The sequence below is a fragment of the Molothrus ater genome, chromosome 2 (genome assembly GCF_012460135.2).
Source record: "Molothrus ater isolate BHLD 08-10-18 breed brown headed cowbird chromosome 2, BPBGC_Mater_1.1, whole genome shotgun sequence".
NCBI lineage: Eukaryota > Metazoa > Chordata > Aves > Passeriformes > Icteridae > Molothrus > Molothrus ater.
In genome coordinates this window covers 74801169-74826891 of record NC_050479.2, presented here as the reverse complement: position 1 = coordinate 74826891, position 25723 = coordinate 74801169, and the positions used below count along the sequence as shown (strand labels likewise).

At 40.3% G+C, this 25723-nt stretch overlaps 1 protein-coding gene across 7 annotated transcripts in view; it reads left to right on the top strand.

Annotated features, from left to right (window-relative positions):
- The window catches only part of GRIA4 (glutamate ionotropic receptor AMPA type subunit 4), a 215581-nt gene extending 191040 nt beyond the window's left edge, over nucleotides 1-24541 (top strand). The window contains exons 14-16 of one of the 7 annotated variants that reach the window (XR_004981264.2): nucleotides 7317-7431; nucleotides 14408-14522; nucleotides 16744-16856. Coding sequence is in view for 6 of the 7 variants with exons in the window: in XM_036393816.1 (XP_036249709.1) it covers nucleotides 14408-14522; nucleotides 16744-16878; nucleotides 23404-23568 (415 nt within the window). In the remaining variant the exon portion in view is untranslated. Of the gene's footprint in view, nucleotides 1-7316; nucleotides 7432-14407; nucleotides 14537-16743; nucleotides 16992-23403 lie in introns of those variants that run through there. The other 6 variants (XM_036393816.1, XM_036393727.1, XM_036394079.2 and 3 more) reach the window with 6 other exon arrangements.
- The last annotated feature ends 1182 nt before the right edge of the window (nucleotides 24542-25723 follow it).

Here is a 25723-nt window from a genome sequence, read left to right as displayed (position 1 = left end):
GTGAACTAACATGTGAAAATGTTTTGATGACGCCTGTGCTTCAGTATTTGAATAGAGGTTTTTTCATACAAGTAACATGACAGCATGCAAACCTTTATAAATCCCAGTAAAAACATTTCCCCTGTAAGATCTTAAATGGGTTTAAGAGGACATGCTTTTAAAGCAGGCAGGTCTTTTGTCTTTAAAGTTTAGAGCATTTTTCTTGTAAAAATGTTCATGCATTAGCTCTTCTTTTTAATATTTATGTTATTGATCTTTCAAGCCTTCTGAGTACACAGTGATGTAAGCTTTGGCTACATCTTCCTCATTAACAGAGTGCTTGTTTCATTCCTAATTTATTAAACATATTCAGCAGTGCCATGCAGCTTTGCACTTAATTTCTCTTGATGAATTGTCAAACACCCTTAAACCACACTGCATTTGTGTCGTGTTACAATCTGCCATCAGTGCTTTTCAAAACAGGGATAAAATAAACAGCTCAAAAGATGTGCAGGTCTTAATTTTTTGCTTGGTAAGGTTGCATTTTAATTTTTCCTGTTAAAAATTATTTGAATGGATAATATACACAAGCTGTAAAAATGCACCCACTTGTGTTTTGCTAAGCACTTTTAAGATAGATCCTCAGCTGCACGCAGGAAGCGCTAGGCTGGGGGGTGAGGAGAGGCTCCTGGCAGCTGTGGCCTCCTCTTCCCAAGCCACCTGGGCTGGATACAGATTAGATCACGAGAGAATAACTGAATTCACATCACTGAAATAAGGTCACTGACCTTGGCTTCACCGAGCACCCTCTCTGCCTTGTCCTGCAGGAGGAAGCCCTCCAGCCTGCTCCAGGAGTGCCCAGGGGCCAGTCTGCATGATGGCTGCACCAGCTGCAGGGTAGCTGCAGGGAGGGACATCCACAGTCCAAGGAAGAAAATGAGCTTGGGGTTGCTTGGGACACATCATCACTTGCCAACACTGGCTGTGATACTGCAGTCCCAGGAAAGCTTTTCCTTCAGTGGTGATGGACCACCACATCTGTGGTTTTACTTCCCGTGTTTGCTGATCCCCGCTTCTTTAAAGGCAGCGGTTATATACGAGTGTATGAGCAACAATTACAGGACAATGTGGTCATATATTTTATGAAAGGAAGCCTCTGTACTTTGCCAGTTGGTCCATACCTCACGTATGGCCACCTCTGGAGCTTTGTTCATATAACATTCAGTATTCCTTGTTGAACTTTGTTATATGTTCAGACAGCCTGAGGTTAACCAGAGATGCCATCTCTCTTCATCATGTGACTTCTAAGTGACTGAGTGTTTCTGAGACTTTGAAATCCCTTGTGGGAATGATTTGTGAAAAGCCTTTTGGAGGGTTGGGGTCTCTGCTCTGCTTTTGCCTCCTCAGCTGCAGTGGTGGCCCCAGCATTTCTGGGACAATGGGCTGTACAGTATGGCTGCAATTTAAACAAGGCTCTTTTCCTGTATGTAGGGTCTCGCTAGTGAGTCACATTATTTTTGCACATCTTGTTCATTAATTATTGCAAGTGAACAACATCCCCAGCTCTAGCAGTGAAACAACAGTGCCGCCGCCTGTGATGATAACTGCAGAACTGTGCTAAGAATCTGCCCAGGATGCAGGGAAGTATTTTTGCTATCTAACACGTCAGTTACACAGGATTTATGAAACTAAGTGCAGGAAAGGGATTCAGGAAAATGTCAAAGCTGTTTAAATAGCTAAGACATTTAAGTTTTCCTGGCAAAGCTCTACTGGCTGCTGAAATATTGTTATTAAATGCCTACAGCAGAGATCCTGCCTTGGTTGCAATGAGTACTTAGGTATGTGTCTGTGCCTTTATGCCAGTATTCAGTATTTAGTATTCAAAAGTGGATATTCTGAGACTGTACTTCATGGAGGCAGTGTCCATGAACCAGGCCAAGGCTGAGTCCTTGGAACTGCATTTGGGAATGATGCTGAATGGTGCAGATGGGTGGTGCTTTCTACCCATCCTGTGAACCATGGTGCATCCAGATATTTTGGGAACTGAATTACTTAAATGAAAAGCAGCTGTGGCTGAGAGTATACATATTTGTATACAAGTGGACATACATCTGGATACATATTCAGCCTAACTAGGCTGGAGAGAGCCTTTTCTATGTGTTGTGTGTATTCAAGCTCTGGGCATTAGTTGATCTTACTGAGCAGAATGCATTTCATGTTTTAGTTCCTTTTTTCTAAGGAGTGATGAGTTCCTGTGCTGAAATTGATGTTGAAAGTGTTGCAATAGGCAAAATTTTGTGTCCCTTTTCATGATGTACTGCTATGACTGTCTCAGATTTCCAGCAGTGCTTGTGATGTTGGCCGGGATGGTCCCTTGCCTGGACCTCTATCTTGTTCCCTTGCGGTGCAGGAACCTTTGTGTGTCTTTATCAGCTGTGGAAATGCCCCTCCTGTGGTTGAGCATGAACATGAGCTGGGTACCACAGTGTGGTACTGTGGCACCCAGCTCATGTCAGGTACTGTGGTACCTGACACTGTTCAGGTCATTTGTTGCATGCCTCCCTTACTGCTTCTTACAGACTGAAGTCCAAGAGATGGGTCAATTGCTAACCACTGATGTGATCCAAACTCTCTGGAAGTCAAAGCAAACCTCTCTGCTGGCTTCCCTGGGCTTTGGGCAAAGACCCTGCTGCAATTCTTTTGGGTAACAAACGAGGTATCCGTTTGAAATCACTGAGGTTATTTTGCAAGGGACTGGGTAGTCCCCTTGTCATCTGTCTGTGCAATTTCATCTTTTGATAACTCTGAAAGGTGTATCTACAGCACAGATGGGCTCTTCTGAGAAAAAAGAAGGGATACTTATTAATGTATTAAACTTCTCACTGCTGTTTATTTATAAGGAGATGGACAGTGATTTTAAATGAGTGAAAATTATTTCATTCTCATCACACTTTTCATACTGTAATTCTAAAGACTCGTTTAAAATACCTGTGATAGATGCATTGAAATCACTGTCCATGCACCCAAGTACTGGTGAAGTGAGGGCTGCAGTTTGTTTGATCTGGCTTGACTACTGCATGTGAAGACTCAGTTTTCTTCAGAGTAATGAAAGAGGCAGGACTGTGCAGTGACACCAAGGATTAAGAGTCAAATATTAAAGGCCTTGCCTGCTTTCTACTATTAAACTCTGACTCTTGTAAAGATGCCAGTTCCTTTATTGAGGAATACACTGTCTTTAGTGGGAGTTTGGACTAAGTGTGCTATTGCGGATACAGTCCTACTTTTTAAGATGAAAGAAAAGTTTCTGCCATGGAGACTGAGGTTTCCAAATGCCTTCCTCTGTGGCAGAACAAAGCACTGTCTAGGATGAGTATGGGTGATCCAGCCTGGCTCTGAGGTCTGGGTATATAATTTTCAATGCAGTCACCATTGCACGTTTTAGGCTCTCAGTTACAACCTACCTGGGAGGTACAGCAGTGTTGAGCAAAGGTTCTCTGTGTTTTGCTGACCACAGGGAAATTATTTATTTCCACATGTTGAGGTGGACCTGGATAACAAAGCAACAGAGAAAGCAGTGTGAAACTAACCTGGTTTTACATGGCCTACTAGACGTGATGAGGACAATAATGTGTTACATTTTTAAACAATACAGTTTAATTTCAGAGTGATGATTGCAGCTTAAATCCACATTTACTTCTTCATCCTTTTTATTTTCATTTCTCTATTGTGCTGTGAAACTGTCTATGGATATGGCTAATAACCCAGCTAAATAACCCTCTCATGAATGGGTTTCATTCATTTATTTATTACTCTAGGATTACTATCAACCAGCTGCAGCTTCTCTAAATGATTGTGGGAAAATTTTCCTTGATAATCTTTAATGCTTTGAAAGATAAATTTAAACATTTGGCAAGTGAGAAAGCTCTTTCCCTTCAACATGAAAATTAAACATGAAAACTTATGTTAGTTGTCAAAGACATCACCTAGTTGCTTTTAATTCAACTTGGAATATCCAAGTGAAAGGTGTAAGTAGACTAACTTGAAAAAGAAGTTGTAAATTATCAAGTAACATCTTCACCCAAAGTAAGATAAAGATTGAAAAGAAAAACCCTTTCTAAGAACATTAGCATAAGGACTTTGTCTAATTTGGTGAGCTTTAATGTTCACACTTGAGACTACAGCTCAGAGGAAATAGTTTGAAGACTATTTTTTCAGATAGATTGATAGGGCTTCCCATCTGCTTAAAATCAGACTGAGATTAAGTGGCTTATTGAATTGAGAGTTAGTGATATTCCTTGAGATACATTTCATTTTTCATGGGAGTGATCAATCCTGCCTGCATCTGTAGAACTGTCAAAGCAGCTGCTTGTGTTATTGCTGCCCACTGTGACAATTCAACATAGCAACATTAAATTAGACCTTGGTTTGGATCCTGTTGAAGCGAGAAGGAGTTTTGACATTGACTTTGTAGACAGCAGGCTCCAGATATATATCTAAGCAATTTTCAGAATAAGTAATGTTGTTCAGTGTCAAAGAAATGTGTTTCCAGGATCATCTTTCATCTATGGCCCAGTCCCCATGTCCTTAAAAAGGTAACATTTATATTTAGTGTACTGGAAATCTCTCTGTTAAGTGGCAAGGCTGGCCGCACAGTTACCTTTCTGAAGGGGCAAACAGACTGAAAGCACAGGCTTTGTAATGAAAAGCTGAGTATGAAAAGTCTGTAGTAAATATGACTGATTCAAAAGCAATTGCTTCCAAGAACAAAAAGGACAAATGAACAATTTCATTCCAGTTTTGCAATTGCTTTTCTCCCTCTGGAGTGTGAACCATAATTAGAGCACTTACACAAAATCACATTTGTCAGCCTGGCTGCTAAATTCCCCTTAAAGATTTATCCACCAAGAGCAGTCTGTTATCACTCCCACTACAGCCTGCAGTTCTCACTTTCACTTTCAGGAACACACAAGCAATTACTTTATCTCTGTTGAAAATCTCATGTAAGTCTAACTGCAGTGAAGTTAAGGAACATCAGATCTACACCCAGTAGTTTCCAAATTTCATGACCAGCCAGCAAGGACCTGTCTTTCATTGAGGAGGAGCTTTATGAAAAGCTGTTACCAGAAGACAGTAAAAGTTTGCCCTGAAGCTGTCATTTGTCCCACAGATGGACCAGAGTAGTAAAGGGCTCTCCATAAGCTATGAAGTACCATTATCTGTACCTGGCTGCCAGGAAGAGACCTCTCTTAATAAGAGAAAAAATTTATATTCTAAGACCAGAAAGGACCCCCAGAGACGAGAGATCAGCCACCTCTAGAGAGGCTGAATCACAAACCCTTCTTCTTCTAGTGCCATATGATTTGCCAGAACCCTGCTGCCAGAGGATCTCTTCCTGGCCCTTCTCTGAGTGCTTTGAAGGTGTTGCATACTCTCGTTGTTGAAGTGAGAATGTCATTGACAGTCATAGTTCTTGTCATATCCCACTCAGTCCTGACAGATAGATCTTGAGAGCATTAAACAAATTCAGAGAGAGAAATTTCATCTTTCTCAACCCCATATCATCCCCAAAGAGTAGTAGGTAAGCTACTGACACCTCTCATACTTTGGAGATGAACTGTGCCACTGCTCCACGTGCATCTGCAGAGCCACACGAGAGCCTGGGCAGACACCCATCAGAGAGAGTGTACATTTCTCATAGGTGTGGATGCACTAGGAACCTCTGGACATAAAAATAGGAAGATACAATTTTACTGATCCTGATGTAGTTGTGTATCATTAGGGTATGTGACTCTTTAGGGTCTTAGTAATAATACAGATAGGAAGCTGTACACTTAAACAAGGGCAAAGTTTCCTTTGGAGATGATGAAGGCTGCATAAATACCTTGGCAGATTAGTAATCAACTGATTTTAAAATGTTATATAGTGGCTATAGTCACTACCATAAATCCAAATATCTTACATTCAGGTTTGTATGGTGGTCTATACTGTCGAACTGCTGCCATCCAGTCCTGATGCTCTGGACACCTAAGGGAAACCTCTGAGCACAGAAGAAACTGCATCCTACGACCAGCTATGTCCTAGTTCGTGGCTGAATTCCAGTACAATTCCAGCAGCCTTGAATTCCTACAGAAGCAGTGGTTCTGTGCTTTAACCTTCTTGTTGGCAGTGCCCCTCTGCCTGCACAGATCCAAAGTCTCTCTCATCTGAAAAAAAGAGCATTTAAACATGATATGGAGGACACCAGGCTCACAGAACCACTTTCAGTCTGTTGTGCCCATGCCACTGTGTTGCTAGCAAAGCAGGATTTGTCTTTCATCCAGTGGTAGTATAACATGTATAAACTCTCCAGAGAAAAGTTCTCAGGATGTCCAAAAAATCTCTTTGTATCTTGGGTCCTCAGGATGTCCAAAAAACCTTCTTGTCTCTCAGCACTTAACTAACTGGCTGGCTTTTCTCTTCCAGCAGTGATTGAACTTCAGTTTGGCCACACTGTTCCCACATTTCCATAGCATAGACACTCTTCATCACCACCTTCCTTCTCATTCCTCAGGTGCTCTTTGGGCTGGGACACAGGGTGCTCTCCCAGAAGAGCAGGGCAGTCCCTAGAGTCATGGCACTAAGCTAGACCCCAGGCCCTGCCTTTCAGCTAAGCGTCTAATGTGTAAAGGGAGCAGGACCCTAGAGCCTGCATCCCATATGCACAGATGTGCCAGCAGCAGGGCTTCAGACAGACAGACAGACAGACCTCTGGGCACTTTTGTACAGTGCTTTCTATTGACTGGCTCTGGACAGCATCTTTGTCAGTGTGTGAGCTGTTAGTCCTCTTCCTCCCACAGCCTTTTTCTGGAGCCCTAATCCTTAGCTCATGCGGGATCAGTCAGAAGTGCTACATGTCAGAAGTGTAGTGACACAGTGACTGGCAGCATCTAGCACAGGCAGTCTGGACCTTGCCTCTTTAGTACATGGGGATACATTTTCTCATCTGCTTGAAAAAACAGCCTGGGCCCACACTTTAAATATAGATTCAAATAAATCTGTGTAAATTGTTTTTAATTCCAGGCAGAGTTTTATCATCATTTTGCAAAAATAGTTTGGGTTGGTTGATAGAATTTTTGCATTAAAATCCAAGCTGTTCTGAAAATCGTTTCTAGAACTGGAAACACATTTTTCACATTTGGAAGTAACCACAATTATTTGTGCTGCCAAGGGCTTTGAAATATGGAAATGAGAGGTTTATTTAGTGTGTGGATCAAGCTTATAAACAGCTTAAGTCCTCATTCCTTCTAACATCTTAACAGCTGTGCAGTTTCTTACAAAATATGTTTTATCGTTTCAAGAAATGCTGTTAACCTCGCAGTTTTAAAACTGAATGAACAAGGCCTCTTGGACAAATTGAAAAACAAATGGTGGTACGACAAAGGAGAATGTGGCAGCGGGGGAGGTGACTCCAAGGTTAGCCTCAATGTCACCAAAAGCGGGTAAACAGTATGTGAAGTAATTGGTGCATCTGCTGGGGTCTCACCTGCCACCAAACAGCTTCACCAGTAGCACAGCACTGCTGGTTCTGCAGCTGAAACCGAGGTGTATGCAATTACTGTCAAAGCAAAAATATTTGCATTTGTTTAAGCACCCCAAGGGGAACTCATAAATGGTCTCTGGGGTGAGAACCGTCGCCAGTTTCCAGAAACATGCATCTTCTGAAATTGTGGTGAGCCTTTTCCAAGCTTGTTAAATGCCTTCAGAAGCCTGCTCACCAGCTAAGACTTTTTTCCTATTCTATGGTACTACTAAAAATATTTTTCAGTGACATTAGAGGAAAAGGGGAAAAAAAATCAGTGTTACTGTCTCTGAGGGGTAATTTAATGCATGGTCCAGGCTCAGGGATCCATTGTTGACACAAACAATACTGGTACAAATTAAAATTTTCACAAGTATCCAAAATAGGAAGACAAATTTCAGATAAAATATCTTCATACTGACATTTTCTGATATCTTTCCAGCAAAGTGAAATCCACGGTGGTTCCCTAGGCATAATTTGCCAGAATTTATCGGACAGGAATTTTAGGCTGCATGCTAGGCTGAGGTGTTAACAGCTTCATATTCTTACTGCATTACCCTGTCTTCCATATGGCCAGTACCAGTTCTTCCTTGCTGCCTCACAGCTTTGTTTGAGAAACTGCCTGGTGCTGAAAAGAAGCAAAAATGTGGAAGACGGTGAAGTGGGGAAAAATTGAAGTATTAAAAATACCCCTTATGTTCCAGGCAGCATGTAATAATATTTATTTATGTGCTTGTGTGTGAACAATATATTAGAGAATGCTTCACAGGTAGTTGTGCAGGCACAGAGCTAGTCAGATACAGATGATTAAATGTGACTGATTTGTCATACACAGCTTATGTAGCTTTTTTTACAGTTGCCTACATATATTTTTTCTTACTATTTTCTCTCCCTCTTCAGTCCTTCTGCTCTTTCATGCTGTGTCCTGGCCTCAGGGACCATCCCTTGGGCTGTTCTGCACTCACCCAGAACTGGTCTCCTAATCCTCTTCACTTTGCCTGCAATCCTGCTGCTCTACCTATTTTTCCCCACACCGCTCTGCTTGCCAGCAGTCACAGTTTCAAAAATGGTCTCTATTTTCTCTTCCAAAATGTTCAGATATATTAGACCAAATAGAACTTACCTCTACTCAAGCCTGAGCTTTTGCATTACTGGGGGAGGAGTATTTATTTATTTATTATGTTTTAATATCACAGGCAAAGCATAAAATCAATAAAATACTTAAATTTTCTTAGAATATCCTCCTCATAAACCTCCAGTGGTTGCAAAGTGAGATAAAAGTTAGATAGCAAACTAAGGATGTTTTTTAACTTACTTTCCCTAATTACCAGCCACAAGTGCTATGAGTCATGAAGCAGGGAAAAGGGAGCAGCTCATGGTGGAGGGACACACAGGGCTTCACCAGGGAAATGTCTGGAAGTGCTGAAGGAGCAAGTTTGGTGTGGTAGAAAGTAACAGAAAAAGGAGTTTGGGGGGAAAGTAGAAAAGAAAGGCAAGGAGTGTGGTACATGGAGAAACAGAGGAGCTGTGAATGTAGGAGGAAGGAAGGAACACATTGCCAGTGGAAATAAGCAGTAGGTGACACAGACAGTTCAGGATGCAGTAGACAGTGTGGTTGGCAGGACAGTGTTAGCAAAGGATGGAGAACATGATGGAGCTCAACCCGTGGATCTGGGACTGTACACAGCCTGCCATGAGCATTTATCTGGCCTTGGGCCTGTTTCTTGCCACAATTTTTCCCAGGCACAGCTGGGTGAGTAGGCAGTACCACTGATCCTGGGAAGCTCCAGGTCTATCATATGCCCACACTGCCCACGTCTGGTGGAGCCAAGCACATCACATCGTGCAGGTGAGCAGGCATCCCAGGCTTCTCAAAGTCTGCATTGCAGCTGCATCTGATCCTGGGTTATAAACTACAGCTAGGCTGATTCCCCAAAGGGTAACTTAGCCATTTATCATCTGTACAATTCATTTCCTTGCTCAGAAACACTCATGATCAATTGAAGTCAAAACCCTTTCTACTGAATTAATGGAGCTCTATGTATTTTATTTCTTTTCTGCTAGCAAATTATCATTACTGGAATAACCAGGACACTATGCATTACCTTAGTAAACCTGATAACTACCAACAAGTCCTGAACTAAGTTCTTACCTTCTTAAGAAGGTTAAGAATACTTCTTTTATTGTACAAATTTAAAAAGAAGCTTTTTTTAGCAGCTCCAGTTTAAATTGCAGGGCTTTGTCGCCTCATGAATGAGAATACGAAACTCCTCTTCTCTTGAAAGAAATACAGCACCTGAGGCTTAACTGATAACTGTGCTGTTACTATTTGAGATTCATTATTCAGAATATGAAAGTGTAGACCCACAATATCCCTTCATGATAGTACAGAGGACCACAGAAATGAGGGAGCTTCCAGAGAGTTCAGCTGTTCTCCACAGGTCTGTATTGCTCTGTAAAACAGGATGTCTCCTACCTCCATTCTCTGCTGTTAAAAGGTCACCTCTAGCCTCCCCATTTATTGTTCCCTTTAAGGGACAATCTTCCAAAATTCAGAAAGGCAGTTCAGAAAGCTGCCCTGTGTGAGCCACCTGTGGTTTAGTGATCTGATTAATTAGTTCATGATTGAAGATAAAAGTGAGTTCCTCAAGTCATTTGAGTGTTTTTGAAGGTATTACCTCAGATCCGAACTGTATGCCATCATCTCATGTGGTGCACAGGAAGGTACTGCAACACAGTTTCTGCCACTTTGCTCCATTGTTTGTATAAAGTGTGAGTGGACAGAAGCTGTGCTGATGGAGATTCTTTCCAGTCTCTGCTGGAAGCCTGCAGGAGAACACAGTGGCCCATGTTTTTTTCAGTCAGCTATGAGTCTGACCTTTCACCTAATGGCTCAGCCATGAGTCGTTAATGAAAATGCTCCTAAAATATATCCATGATTGCATTTTTAAAATCCTTGTCTGTCAGAATTCTATATTTGTTTCAGAATCACTTAGTATTCTGATTTAAATGTTATAATTGCCCATTTGTTGTCCTGAACACAGCTAGCTCAGAACTTCATTAATACCATTTTAAAGCACTCTGATTTTGCTGATGTTGCTGGCTCAAGATCCAGCCTGAGGCTCTTGAAAAATGGCCCTTCCAACAGCAAGTGATTGATGACAGGATAGGAGGAAATGAGTAAGAAGCCAAGAGAGGAGGTGGAAGGGCTGAGAACATGATAAAAAGTTAGAAAACCAGTGTCCCTGTGCCCAGATCAGGCTGTGCCAACGCTGACTTTGGCACATGGGTGAAGAGCAGGGTTTCCTGTGTTGTCACACAGCAGTTTTCCTCTATGGCTATGTGGGACAAATTCTTCTCCATAGATAAAGGGTAATTTTAATTATTATTTCTCATATATTATCTTTACATGAACTTGAGGCAGTTGGATTCTCTTTATATCCAACAACAGAGATTCTCATCAGCTGTACATTGGAAAAAAACTACACTGATTTTCACAAACTGCGCTGGTTTACTCTAGCTGAAGACTTAGCCCAACATTAGTAATTCAGGAATCACTAAGCAATTGAACAAGACCCAAATCTATAGTCATTTTCCACTGCCATAATAAGAATACAATACTGAATTTAATGGGAGATTTAATTATAAATGCTGAATTTATCCCCTTTATGTGACTTCAGTACCATTCCTTTCGTTCACATACAGCAAACCATACCAATTTTTTTTTGTTTTGTCCCCTTTAATATCAGTGGGACTATTCACCAACTGATTGTGTAAGCAATCTAGTAACAAATTGTAGTCTCTGAGTTTGTGACTGACATGGTCAAAATAAGTGACTTGCCCCAAGAGCCAAGGTGATCTGGACATGCATCTCCCTGTTGAAAATCTCCAACTGAAAATGAAACAAAGAAACAAAATAAAAACGTAAAATACATTAAAAATCACAACACCTGCAATCACTTACTGTGATTGCAAAGAGGTGCATTTATGCTGTGACTCTGAAAAATATAAGCAAAACATCTTCCTTTTCCACTCTGCAGCCCCTTAGTCTGGGCTTCTTATATTGGACCATGCACATTTCCCATCACAGCTGACTGATTTAAATTAGGACAGAAATCCTGTTTTGAAGGTGTAAAATATTTTAAAATATTGTAATATATAATTTTAAGTTTTTTTCTTAGAATGCTTCTCTCTCATCACAGCTGTGACTGTCTGAGGGCGGATGTGAAGGAAATGTCACAGAGCCTTGTTAAGGCAGGCAAGAAGGAGAGGGGGCCAAGGGCAGGCTTTCTTGAGCTTCAGCAGGGCCTGCATTCAGAAAGTTTTCCACCAAAGTTCATGGAAAGGAGAAACAAGGGCCTGGCATCAGTCACATCACTGCTGCATCCCAGTGAAAAATGGGAACTTCCTCTGCTGACCAGTGCCATTGAGGTCGCTTAGAAACTGAGGACAACGTGGCAATTTAAAGTGTGAAATTGATTGTTTTTCCTAAAGGAAAACCTGAGAGCTTCCTTGCAGAGACAATGCAGAAAGGATGGCATTAAAAGAACTACATTTGGAAAAAATAAAAAATCCCCAGCCTGTTTCAGGCTTTAAATGCCTAAAGTGTTAGTGCTGGGGAAAAAAAAAAAGCAGCATAGGACATGGAGGCATCTGCTTTCTAACTTGTTCCCACCTTGCTGGTGGCCTTGATAATAGATATCTATTCCTATTATCAGTTTGATCAGTTTAATCTGCAACAACTCCGTAGGCTTCTGATTTTCCAATGGAGAACAGTACCTGTATGTCCCCTTACCTTTGTCATAACCAGCCCCGTTCCCCTGACAGAATTCAGGAGCATGGGAATGTAGCTCAGTGCCAGTGCATGACATGTTATAGATGATGGCTTTTGAAATAATATTAATTATTTTGTGCTTGTACTAGAAGCCAGCAGAGGATCATGTTGACAGGCAACTTGCCAGCACCCCAAGCCCACTCATTTCACAGCTGTGGGACTCTCATATTCCACTGTCAACCTGCACAGCCTGCTGCCAGAAGCCTTGAGGCAAAATTTAAGTTTGAATACTGGAAAAGAGCAAAAAATGGGCATTTTTGTTTCTAGAAGCAGAGTATTGCATATGAATTAAATGTGTGGGATTTGGAAAGTGGATGAAGGTTTTCCTTTACTTAGAGTAATCACTTGAGAGTTCCTGGGAAATCCGCTCACCCAACTGTGGCTGTCAAAAATTTCTCCAAGGCACCAAGGCTTCCTCAGCAGTAAATGAAGAGACAGGCATCTCAACATCATCCTTTGTTAATATTGGTATCAAGGCTCACCATTTGCAGGTACCTACCTTTTCCCATTAACTGCAGGGAGGTCTGGACAGACAGACAAAGCTTGGGGCATAATTTAGGGATGCAAATATTGAGGTGAGGTGAATTCCCCCATTTTAGGTACATATAGAAAGAGTAATCAGAATGTATGAAGAGGCAGGGTCCCTAGAGCTAAGAGTAGCATACAAGGCTCAGAAGCTGTTACTTGTGTATTAAATAGCTATATACAAACCTGCACAAATATATTAATACATAAGCATTTGGGAATTTCCAGTTATACCAGTTATAGAGTGCAATAAGCCCCTTTCTTCTTCAATGCAAACTATTTTAGTATGTCCAGTTACACTAGACTAATTAATGTTTGCACTGGTTATTTATTTATTAAGCCTTGAATCCATAAGTTAATGTTTAAGTAATGAATGAATTATGGCATATTACGGGAGCTAAATTTTCCTGTAGAAATCTGCTGGCACACACAGGATCATGTCATTTGACATCACCAGAAGGCTATCTATCACATGCCATTTCTGTTTATCTCCCTGCTTCTCTGATATATATTGTATTTGCATGCACACCTGCACATAAATAGATATCCATATGCCTACCACATAATTCCATTAAGAATTGGGCAACTATTTGAAGTGGAAAGTACATAAAGTAAGTCTGTTAATAATTTAATACGTTTTTAAAACATATAGTGATAGATCTGCTTGAAGTGGGGCATTACCATAATACCCTAAGATTATTCAATGAGTTTAAGCAACTTCACTGTAAACCTGTAACATTTCATGATTCTGAGGCATAAGATTAGGTTTCATTTCAATACTAAACTCTGTTACATCACCCACAGCAAATACCACCGATAAAAATAGCTATTCCAAATAGAAATTTATCACCAGCCTGGGACCCTTGAAATATTGACATGAATATGTGAGATTTAAGGAAAAACTTTGAATTTTAAAATAATGTTGAAACGGAAGATTAAGATGGAAGACTCACTGTCCTTCTTAGCCAAGGATAAGGGGATCTTTGCAGCTCTCCCCCCAAGTTATTTGCATGCAGACCTCCTATTACAGGTCTGTGCCAGATGTTTATGGGCAGCACACTGCAGGAAGCATCTTCTTTTCTTGCCAGGATAATTTTGAGGGCAGTAAATGAAATACCTATGACCAAATCATATTATTAGTTTGTATGCATCCAAACTAAAAATAGATTGAAAGCAAGAAACACAAATTAATGTTTCTTAAGTTGCATATGCAGTTATCTTACAAATATCTCTGAAGGGTATGTTGTTAATGTGTGTAAGCCAATAGTTTTGGGTTCACAGTAATTGCATACTATTTATTTACAAATCTTCCCCAGCAGTATGTGCCTGTTACCTAAAGCGATGGAGCAGGTCCCGGTCTTATGTCTGTCTCTAAACCTGGGCCAACAGTACATGACATAGCACCCACTGTGGCCTCTGCTCTGTCACTTTGCAATGCGATTCTATGTAGTTTTACTTGAATAACATAAAATAACATATATAATGTTATTTATGTTATTTTCCACGTGAAGAACTCCTGTAAACCTTGCCGTTTTGAAACTCAGTGAGGCAGGCGTCTTAGACAAGCTGAAAAACAAATGGTGGTACGATAAAGGTGAATGTGGACCCAAGGACTCTGGAAGTAAGGTCAGTCGCTACAGTTCGGGACCTAACTATTGTGTTCACAAAGCAGTAGAGGAAGTAATAAACAAAATGACATAGAAATAAAATAAGCAGCTGTAGACACAGAATGAATCAACTTTGGCCCATCTTGATGGCAGTCACGCTTTAATTTAAGGAAGCACTATTGCAATTTAAAGTCTTCAGTAATATAAATCACCAAACATCATCCCACATATTCAGAGCATCTCTTGAAGAAATACAAAGCAGATTTTTGGGTTTGGAAGAGGCAGCCTGGATTAGCTGTTTCCTTCCCACCTGGAGGGTATGGACTTTTCCCATTGACTGCTTAGGAAATGCTCTTTGCTCCTTCTTTAGGAGCTGGCCTACCTCAGCAGTTTTCTGAGAAGAAGAAATGCTAGCAGGAAGGATTGCCTTCCATTGCTGGCCAGGAAGGTGGTGTCTTGTGGCATTTGGGGATGTCCTTGGCTCCTCAAGGGCCAAGGAAAACTTAATTTGAGCTTTAAAGTGAAAGGCTTCCGCAATTAATAGTTTCTGCAGTTTCCAGTGTTTATACTGGCAGCTCCAGAGAGCTGTCAGCTCCTTCTCTTTATGGGGACAGACCCAGAACCGGGTATTTTCTGATGGCTGGGAAACACCACAGTCAGTGCCAGCCCTGTATTTGAGGAGGCTGACATTTCTTCACATTACCTGACTCCATGCCAGCCTCTGCAGCCACAGCTAAAATGAAAGAATGACAGGCACTGACTGCTTGCTGCCTGCATGTCTTGAGACTTACCTTGATAAAATTAGTGTGGGAAAGAAGCTTTCAACACATTTCACTTTTTCTGGCAAGTGCTTTGGAAAAAAGGAGTGAAAACCATTTAAGAGGGTGACAAAGTATCTGTAAATAACAGCTGAGAAAGCCTCAACGCACCACCTACATTAGGGCAGGTCTTTCTCAGTCCTGCCTCCCCCTTGTTTGCAAGCACCATGTTAGCAATTGCCACCAGAGGGACAGTCATCTCCAAGATACTTAGGCTCTTCCTAGCCAGCTAAAAAGGCACAGACAAAGCAGAACCCAGCTATAAGCCCCATTCACCTCTGTACACCCATGGGAATAATAACTGTGCTAATCTACTGATTACACAATGAATAGTGCCTCTTTAAATTAAACATCCAAATTTTTTGCAGTCTACATAAGTTAAAATTTCATAGAGATTAAAATCAGAAGTTAAATACTCTCCTTACTTTAGCTAAAGATAATATAGTCTGCATAAGAATAAAGCTTTATAAGTATTTTAAGGCACATGATGTAGCATATGAAGTCAATCCTGAGAGAGTTCCTTGAGAACTATGCTGAAAAAGCACATGGATTTCAAGTGCAAAAAATGTGATTCATAACTAAGCAGTGAAGTATAGAGAAATGTAGAATAGTTATTTACTACAATACACCCAAGAAGGTGATTGTAAAATGATGAATATTTAATACTTTGTTAAAGAAAATCCTCACTTTTATCTAAATTATGAAAAATGTGTTAAATTGCATAAATTGATATTTAGAAGTATACTGTTACTGAGCTTAGTCGTCCATGGGCATGTTCCAGAACTGTATCCATAGTAAAATAAAAACAAAATACAAGAATAGGTAAGAGGCAAATATATCACAATGTGTGTGGTACAGTGTGCACTTTTAAAGGAAGTGTTTGTTCAAAGAAAGAACTTAAGCCTCGCATGTTATTTTTGCCTGTCATTTAAGTATCAGAAGCTCAGTCTGGATCTTTTAAATTAACAGCAATGCCTATCACAACTACAATTACTGGTTTTTGTAAAGATCAAGCAGAGTCTTGTCTGATATAAAATGGATTTCTGGATTCCCAGGCTTCTGAAGAGCTTTACATTAATGCAGTTTCATAACAGTGTTGAAATGTCCCCTAAATAGAGCTAGACGTGTCATTGTTTAATTCTCCATGTAATGGAGGTAATGCTTTGCAGTAGGCAAGCAATGACATCCTGATATGTTGGCAATATATTTAGAATAATTTTTTTTTATGCCAACCAGGAAAACTAGTTGTTTAAAATATATTTTATAGATCCAGATAGGTCAAATTTTGCTAAAGTATGTAAACAACTGTCATTAAATTTCAGCTAAACATTGTTACTTGTCTATTTCTGACATTTTAATGTGTGTTTTGTGCTTCTTGGGATCTATTTTCCAGGGTTAACTGTGTCACTTCTGTTTTCCCAGGACAAGACGAGTGCCTTGAGTCTCAGCAACGTTGCTGGAGTCTTCTACATTCTGGTTGGAGGCTTGGGCTTGGCAATGCTGGTGGCTTTGATAGAGTTCTGTTACAAGTCCAGGGCAGAGGCGAAACGAATGAAGGTGGCAAAGAGTGCACAGACTTTTAACCCAACTTCCTCGCAGAATACCCAGAATTTAGCAACTTATAGAGAAGGTTACAACGTATATGGAACCGAAAGTATTAAAATTTAGGGGTAGGACTTAGGGCCTACTACAGCGAGTGGGTGATGCATCTTGTAACGCAGTGTTGTGACATGTCTGTCTAGTGGTGCTTGCTTCTGAACAGAGCTTTATATTTTGGAAAACTTCAGTGCAAAGTGGTTCAGTTCTTTTGGCTGCAGATGTACAGTACATTATTCTATGTTGCTTATAGACATCTGCATTGCAAGGAATTTTTAACATGAAAAATACATTTTGAACAACTCAAAGTTGTCAAATCAGTTGAGAGATGACAACTATTTTAAATAAGAAAGTATATATCCAGAGGGCCAGCTTTTAAGTACTTGATTGGAAAGTCTGTTTTCCGAAAGGCTTGCACTCTACTAGTGACAAATTGGAAGCCTGTATTATTCAATGTTGGCCCTATCTGTAACCAAGATTTAGGATAGGCAACGTCACTGAACCATAGTTAACCTAATGGAAGAAAAAGGCACTGTTACAAGAAGTCTAAATGTTGTTTTACCTTCTCTCCCTCCTCCCCTCCCTGTGCCTTCACCCTCCCTTTGATACGTGTTTTATGCTAATTGTGTGGCTTTTTTTTTTTTTTTTTCTCCCCACAATATCCTGCTTCAGGTCAACTTTTGCCCACTGTAATAGTCACAAAGAGTCACTAACCAGGGGATAGACGTTGATTATCATCCTCAGCTTTCAGTAACAAACCCCCCTACCTAAGTCAGGACTAGTGTATTAGACATTCATGCAGTGATTTTGGAGGCTGAAGCGCTGATGCTGCTGAGCTGCATCCTGCACAGCTCCCCTGAGTAGGTGTGCAGGGATGGTTTACTAATGTACTTGCTCTCATCCGTACAGTGAGTATCTTGCCAACTAATCATTAGGCAAATCAACTCCATGACCTTTGGAAATGGCACACAGCAGCAAATTGAGCTTCTAAATATAACTTTTACGTAGCTCCCAAGCTATGCTGGCTGCTGTATAAGTGAACGTGCAGCTAGCACCCTACCCTGTCATGCTTGAGCTCCCTTGCCCTTGCAAACAGCAAGCCACATGTCTCCTCTGTTAACAACTATCTACAGCTACATTTTCCTGAGCCATCCCTATATAGTGGAAGTAGAAAACACAAATTTAGGGCAATGAGATGAATAATATAATTCTTATGTTGCCACTTAGGAAAAAAAAGCTTGTAGGAAACAACTGGAGATGCACTTATGATTTTTTATTTATTATTTGTATAGCGCTGGAGTAGGCGGCGCTGTACAGTAGGTGAAGTGTGCCAGACACACAACAGGTCCCTGTCCCGAGGAGCTTACAGCCTAAAGGCACAGCCCGTTCAGTACCGCACCATACAGTACAGAGCAAACACAGAGTGAGCAGAGAATGCTGTGTGAGCATGGTAGCTGGAGCGCTGCGAGGAATAGGTGGGTTCTTGGGGCATGAGGGAGGGGGCTGGCTGGGAAACTGTCCCCTACACGCTCTTCTCTGGGCTTTTCTTTTCTTCCTTGTTCTAGAAAGAGTCATGACCCCGGGTATATTCTAATTGCAGCAGAGCTGCCAATTTCCCCATGTTAAAAAAAAAAAAAAGTGTTAGCTATGCACTTTGTTCACTAGAGAAAATGTGAGGCATGCTATGTGCCAAGGGGACTCCAAGAGTATAGACCATTGTTCATTACTGTGAACTGCAACACAGGACTTCCAGATGCTAATATTAATCTCCCAAGTCCACTCCCTTCTGTCAGTAATAAGGGTCTTGAAAAGAAGTAATCCTGTGCACATCATTGTGCCAAATGCAAGTGAAGGGTGTTTTTTTCCTTTAAATTCTTACTGATGTGCTCACTGAAAGTGTCCCCAGGCTGGTATAAAAGTAAGAATTCCAGAAAACATATTCCTTGTCAAGTTTACAGAGTGCAATGCATTCAAAATACAGTCTTAAAAAAAGCAAACAAAAAAATTAAGCTTTCTTTCAAATACTGACCTGACCCCAGTTGGCTGAGCGTGCTAAACATGGCATGACTTGAAAATCCCCACAGCTGCCACCCAGTTCTGTTATTTCATTGCAACACACACTGATTATAGTTGCAGAATTTTTTAGTCTTAGTGTTTTCTTATAATTAAAAAAATAGAGCTGAGTTTTTTACTTAAAGAAAAGATCATAAGTACCTTACTCTAAAATCTGGATTTCTGTGGGACTTGCTGTATCACAAAGATGAATTCCTGCTGGATAAAATATACTTTAAACAGTACAAAAAAGATACAAAAATGTTGCATTTTATTTAACTGAAAATTCATTTTTGGGTCAGTCTGTCTTCTGATAATTAACATTTTAAGGCACAGACTTTAAAAATTCACAAAAAAATCACTATGATTTTGAAAAAATATTTACAGGCTTCTGAAATTCTTCTTTCTGCTTATTTGGCATAATATTTACATGAAATTGAGAAATTTCAAGTGTAGTTCTTATAGAAATGTTTATAGTGATATGTGGGAGACTGCCAAGGCCCAGTCATCCTCTCCTGGCCACACTGGCACGAGAGGCGCCTGTGTGCCACACTGCACAGGGGGACTATGCCATCTGTTCATGCACATGCTAGTCACAAACCCCTGCTTAGCTGGCAGCATTACAGAGCCCACGATGATGGCTGCATATATTTCTGTAGAAATATGTCTGTCTTACACATTTTGAAAACTTTGATATGGTTTTTTGGGTTTTTTTATCCAAGGAGTAAAGAGATCGTATTGGAACTAAAACTCGCTAATATGGAAAGATGCCTGGTGGTTCTAACCTGCATGAGTAACCAACACATCTGACTTCTAAAACTAACATCAAATAGTTTTAATGGTATATGTTTTAAACTAATATAAAATAACTTAAATAACCCTCCTGAAAATTAATATTCATTCCCCTGATTTTTATTTTAGTTTCGTACAGTTAAACATTAGTTATCTCAGGGAAATTCACCTTTCCTGCAAGGCAACTGAAAATGAAAATGAGGGGCTAGTCTGTATGTGTGGACTGGCCTATATAGTAATGGATTAGTCTATATGTGTGGGATAAAGACATTCAGAAGCACTGGCAGGCAGTTGCATCTGCTGAAGAGAGGGAAGAAAGTTTGCTTTAAGGAGGGAACAATCCTTTCCTCCTCCTCTGGGCAGCAGTTTTTCCATTAGTATTAAGCCCTTAGTGTACATGTAGAGCTGACAGCGAGAGCAGAGAGGAGCTTAACATCCTTCTGTCCATCTGCTCTAAGGCAAAGCCCTGCTGAGTTCCTCACCCCAAACCCACAGGCTTTCGAAGGGGTTGTTCCAGTATCCAGCCAGCCTCCACCACCAGCTCTCCATGGCCTTCTTAGTGGGCCATGAAGCTCAGGAACCAGCTTCCAGCTCAGCTGCCTTCTCTTGCTCTCCCATCCCATGCTGTTGTTTATAACTAATGAATGAAACTAATTGCAAAACAACAAAAAGCAATGGAAAACATCACTATTACAATTAACTAGAAAAAAATGTGAAGTGCTGCAGGATGGCTCAGTAAGTGTGTAATGTACTTATTTTGAACACTTCCAATTTCATAATCAAGAGAGAAAGATACATTAAAAGTTCATCTTAGATATTTGTGCCAAAGCCACCTCCATGTGACCCAAGTACTAGAGGAGCCTGAACAACAAAAGAGCCGACACAGGCTAGGATATTTGTATTACACAGACTGAGGATATCATTTTCCAAAATTCCCATTTCCCCTCTAGGAACAGGGCAGTCAGTGTTTTCACATGATTAATTTCACAACTAATCTAATCAAAACTAATGGCAAATTTGAAAATACATTATCACTATTAACTGCATACACTTAGTGAAAGGAGACTTTCACAGTTTGCATAATATTCACAGTAAAATCCCTCTTATCCCAGCCACTCCTGAAACTGTTTCTGCATCCAGGCCATAAATCTGAAGTTGTAGCAGCACAGTCAAGCAGAGTACTAGCCTGGCTTGTTACCTATAGCATAGTTTAAAGCACAGAGCAAAACCTACCTGGTTACTTGGCTTTATGGCACTGTCCCAAGTACAAGTTTGACCTGTTCCTCCTGGCTTTGTGTCTGAGTTGTCCTGTGGTGTGTTGCTGAGCTGTTGTTGGTCTTGCACTGAGGACAAGAGTTATTTCCTTGCAGCTTTTCTGTTCTTTTGTGGAAGGCTGCTGAGAAAGTGTTGTTCTCTTTTTTTTTATCTTTTTTATTTATCCTGGATCCCTTTTATTGTCTTTTTGTCCTGAGTGTGTTGTCAGTGGCCAGAAAGTTATTTAGACTGAGCTAGCACAGTTCCATAGAACTTGTATATCCCATACAAATCTGAGTGCTCTGACTCAGATTTCCCAGTGGGAAGCTCTGAATGGCCATGAACAGATAGCTGATGGGTGTGATGGAGAGACTCTGGTAGACAGTTATGACTTTCTGGGAAATTTAACCTATCTGGAGAAAGCTGTCCCTTTCCACCCAAGTTTGCTTTCTAATCTGGTTTGGACTCTCATCCCTCTCCCACACTAAAGCACCTTTAGTTTTTTTGTTGCCATTGACCAGAACATGTTCTCTGCACTTCTGCAGTTACCAGTATCTATTTGCAGTGGGACTCAGGACATGCACCATGTGGATCTGTACCACACTGCATTGTGTCTGTACTTTGCAAATGCAGAGATTCTTATTTGCTGCTGGGAAGTAGTTGGAAGTTCTTGGTAATGTATAGGCCCAGTTCCCCACTTCTTCATCACCTCTGCCACACTTTTTGTATCTGGGTGTTGTTTTAGATGAAGATATGTTTGGTAACAGTCCCTGTCACAAAGTACAGTGGTGGCAGGGAGAAGTTTCAAAGGATGTCCTTTACCAAAGCCAAGGTTTTCCAGTGTAAGGGGGATGCCATAATGCCCTCTGAAAGCGGAGGCCTTTTCCTGAATTTGGGTGCTTTTGAGGGCTGAAGTGTTTAGGGTAATTGGTTTGGAAAGCTGCTTTTAAATCCAAGCTCTGACTGTGCCACAAACAGCCGCTGTATTTTTGACAACTTTTGAAGCAGCTGCTGATAACAATGCAATATTAGACTGGTGCATTTCCACAGAAGTGCACCAGAAGCAGTGGAAATGTTCAGGAGTTTTAAGGGCTCATCCTCATCTCTATATGCTCATATATAAAATAAACTCCACATATCAAACAGCAGCTCAGGATTTCAGTGCTACCTCAGAAGGAGAAACTGGGCTCAGAGGGATAAAGTTCAAAATGCAGAGATTAGTAAAAAAGCAAACAAAATGACTTTATGATGTTTGTTATCCTTTTGCTCCTATGTGAATGCTCCTATCTCCCTTTCTTCCCAATTAGTATTTCAGACTGCATCCCTGCATTTACATAACTTCTCCTGACTAGAAATCAGATTTCCCCAATTAATATCTTAACATGGTTATCTCTGAAATCTCTTTTAATGTACTATAGTTTGGATGCTTTGTTGCATTTTTTTACCTTAGACACTTACCCTAATTTTAGTAATCTGGAAATCATTTACTTTAAACTAGTCATCTTGGCTTTTTTTAAATAAACACTTGAGAGAGCCTTATTGGATTTTTATATTTAGCTACTGATTTTTTGATGACCAAAGTTAGATGGCATAACTATAAATCCTTTAACAAATCCAGATTTTTTGCTTGAGTAATTTAGTTCCTAAACAAGATATTTTGTTCTGATTTAGCTGAAATGAAAGATTTTTAAGGAACAAAAATGTAAACCCTCCTATGGGAAATTTATACATAATGTAGAAAACTATATAAGACTGCATTTTCTTTCAATAAATTACATTTTCTTTGAAAGTTATCACCTTCTCTAATTGTAGGAAAATATATATATATATGAAAGAGATTTGAGGACAGTTCTCAGACTTCCTGATACTAAATATTTCCATTGTGAAAATAAATAATAATTTCTTTAGATTTGAATGACAGGATTGCCAGACATCTGGTACAGTTATTGCAATTTATATACAATTTTCAATAGTTATATTTAATCCTGGCATTCCTAGTTGAAGTTCAAAGCCTATGACTTCATTCACAAATGCTAATGCTTTCAGGTTCCAAAAGGTCTTCTCACTGTATTTAAATTTAGTTTGAAGCAGTTTAGATGAAGGTATTACCTCTTCAGTTAATTTCATTATCAAATTCAGATTTTATATTTAAATCAGTAACGATTGATTGTAATGAAATTTATCCTCAGAATTGCTAGTCTTTTTTCCCCAGTAGACTTAAGTGCTATGTATTATATTTATGATGATTACTATTTCTATATTTAAAGTTAACATGAAAAAAATGCAGATGTCTAAAATTTAATATTTTGGTGTTTGCTGTGTCCTGGCTGGTTGAAGGACAGAAACATTATAACACTCTCCTCTCTTCTGCTTTTTCTTCAAACCCAGCTTACCTTTTCTGAAGCCATAAGAAACAAAGCCAGATTATCCATCACAGGGAGCGTGGGAGAGAACGGACGTGTGTTGACTCCCGACTGCCCGAAGGCCGTGCACACCGGAACTGCAATTAGACAAAGTTCAGGATTGGCTGTAATTGCATCGGACCTACCATAAAAACCAAAAAATTAATTGAGTGCCTTAATCAAACTGTGTTGGTGACTGATGGGAACACAGCACAGACTGTAACGACATGGGAGTGTCATTGATGAACTAATAATTTGGCTGAGAAAGGGAAGTACGTCCAAATGCGCCAGACATCATCAGCAACAATGTGTGCATGAGCTCAGCTCGGAAACCCAAACTCAGATTTTATATCAGGAAAATTCATAATTTAGTTTTGTTGGGGGGAGGGGGCTGGGAAGGGTGTATTAACAGCAACAAATTTCACTTGAGTGGACTTAAAACTAATAAGACTTGCCAATTTAGCGCATTAAACTGTGAAGAACATGCTCAGAAAGGACACCATTTTGGTCTTTGTCTTGACAAAGAGAGAAAAATAGCTATAGAAGTCAATGAACATGCTAACCTGTGTCTCCAGAACATCAATATATACAATGGAAGAATACTCAGCTGTTCAGCTGTAGAAATGAATCACTAAACTGTGATAAAAAAATAATAAATATGTAAATCCTGTGAAAAAAATAAAGAAATTATTTACATTTTCTTTGGAAAAAGAGAAATATTGAAACATGCTTGCTTTTTAACTGATGTAAATTCAGTAGAGGACAACACAATTCTTTTTTCTAACCATCTTAGGGAAAAATCATTGCAATAATTGATATAAAATGCCATCACTGTAATAAAATTCAGAGAATTTTTTTTTTTATAAAAGTTGTTGGTCATCCTCTTGTTTGCTGTTACCTTCATTCTGTTCCATCATTCCGTGTTCCACAGATTTGCATCTGTCTAATACAAGAAACAAAATGATAAAATGTTTAGAGTACTTCATCAGTCTGCAGTGTAGAATCAAAAGAGACTACGGGTCACTCATGTTACAGATATTATTTATAATCTTGTTCTGTGTAAGAAACTGTGGTTTTTGTACCCACCAAAAAGAATAAAACAACAATTGTTCTTATAATATTGACAGAGCTTGAGTTGTTTTCTCATCATTAGGGATGCCACCTGGAAAATAGAAAAGGGCCGTTCATTTCTTACAACAGGATTCAGAATCTTGTCAGAGTCAGTCTGAGTCCCTGCAAATTTCTAAAGTGCTTTTAAGGGACTTAAAATGGGAGGAAGGACTCTGAGCAGCTAAAGAATTGTCATGGTTATTCATAATGTATTTTAGTACTAGTCACTAAACACTCTCCTGAAGTGTTAGGGAACCATTTAGTGATAGTGTTTGTCCTCTGGGTAGGTCAAGGAACAAGATGCCAGGGAGCAAGGAAGTACAAATGACAGTCCTTGAGACTGATGTGATAGATGATAGCTGCAGCCTGCTTGATGTCCAGGAGCCCCAGTTTTCATCACCAGCCTGTCAGTGGCATGCTTGGGAAAGACTAGCAGCCACCATTTGAATAAAAGCCAGATGTGAACAAGAGCAGGCATGTCTGTAGGTGCACAGTTGCAGCAAATCTGTTCTGTGATGGTCATTCTCCCTGGCCTCACAAGGCCTGGCAGTGGTGTCCAAATCCCGAGTATGGCCAGCAGTGTAACAGCCAGTGCCAGAGCCCAGACTGCAAGTGAATTCAGACTTGGAGTAATCATAGCTCCTGAGTTTCCCAGGCCCATGAGGGGCCATGTTCCAATGGCTTACTCACCCCCAGAGCCTGGTGCTGGTGCTTCTCTCCGCCCCCAGGGCTCTCATGGGGATGAGAGCGGGCCCTGGGTGGAGCCCCAAGCCCAAAGCCCAAAGCTGCCCAGCAAGGACCAAGCCCCAGCTGCTGCCAAAAACAGCAACCAGACACTGCTGAGCTGATGCTCCTGTCAATCACAGAGTTGCAAAGCAGGGCTCAGATAGCAACGACATAAATACGAGTTTCTTGCCCCAAATGCTCTATAGAGACCCTTTATAGCTACTGGGGAGAAATAGAGAATGAGTGCGAATAACTTCCTCTTAAAGTAGACCTTAAAATATCAGACAGCAGAACCACAGCAACAAGAGCCTAAATCCTTCCAGTAACCTTAACATAGGCTGTTGGAAACTAGTTCTTATAGAGAGCCTGACAGTGCAGGCAAACATGAAAATAAGGTGATGCTTGCCCTTCAGGCATAAAAACTACAGTGTGTGCAGGGTTCTTAGAGAAAAAAGACTGATAACACTACT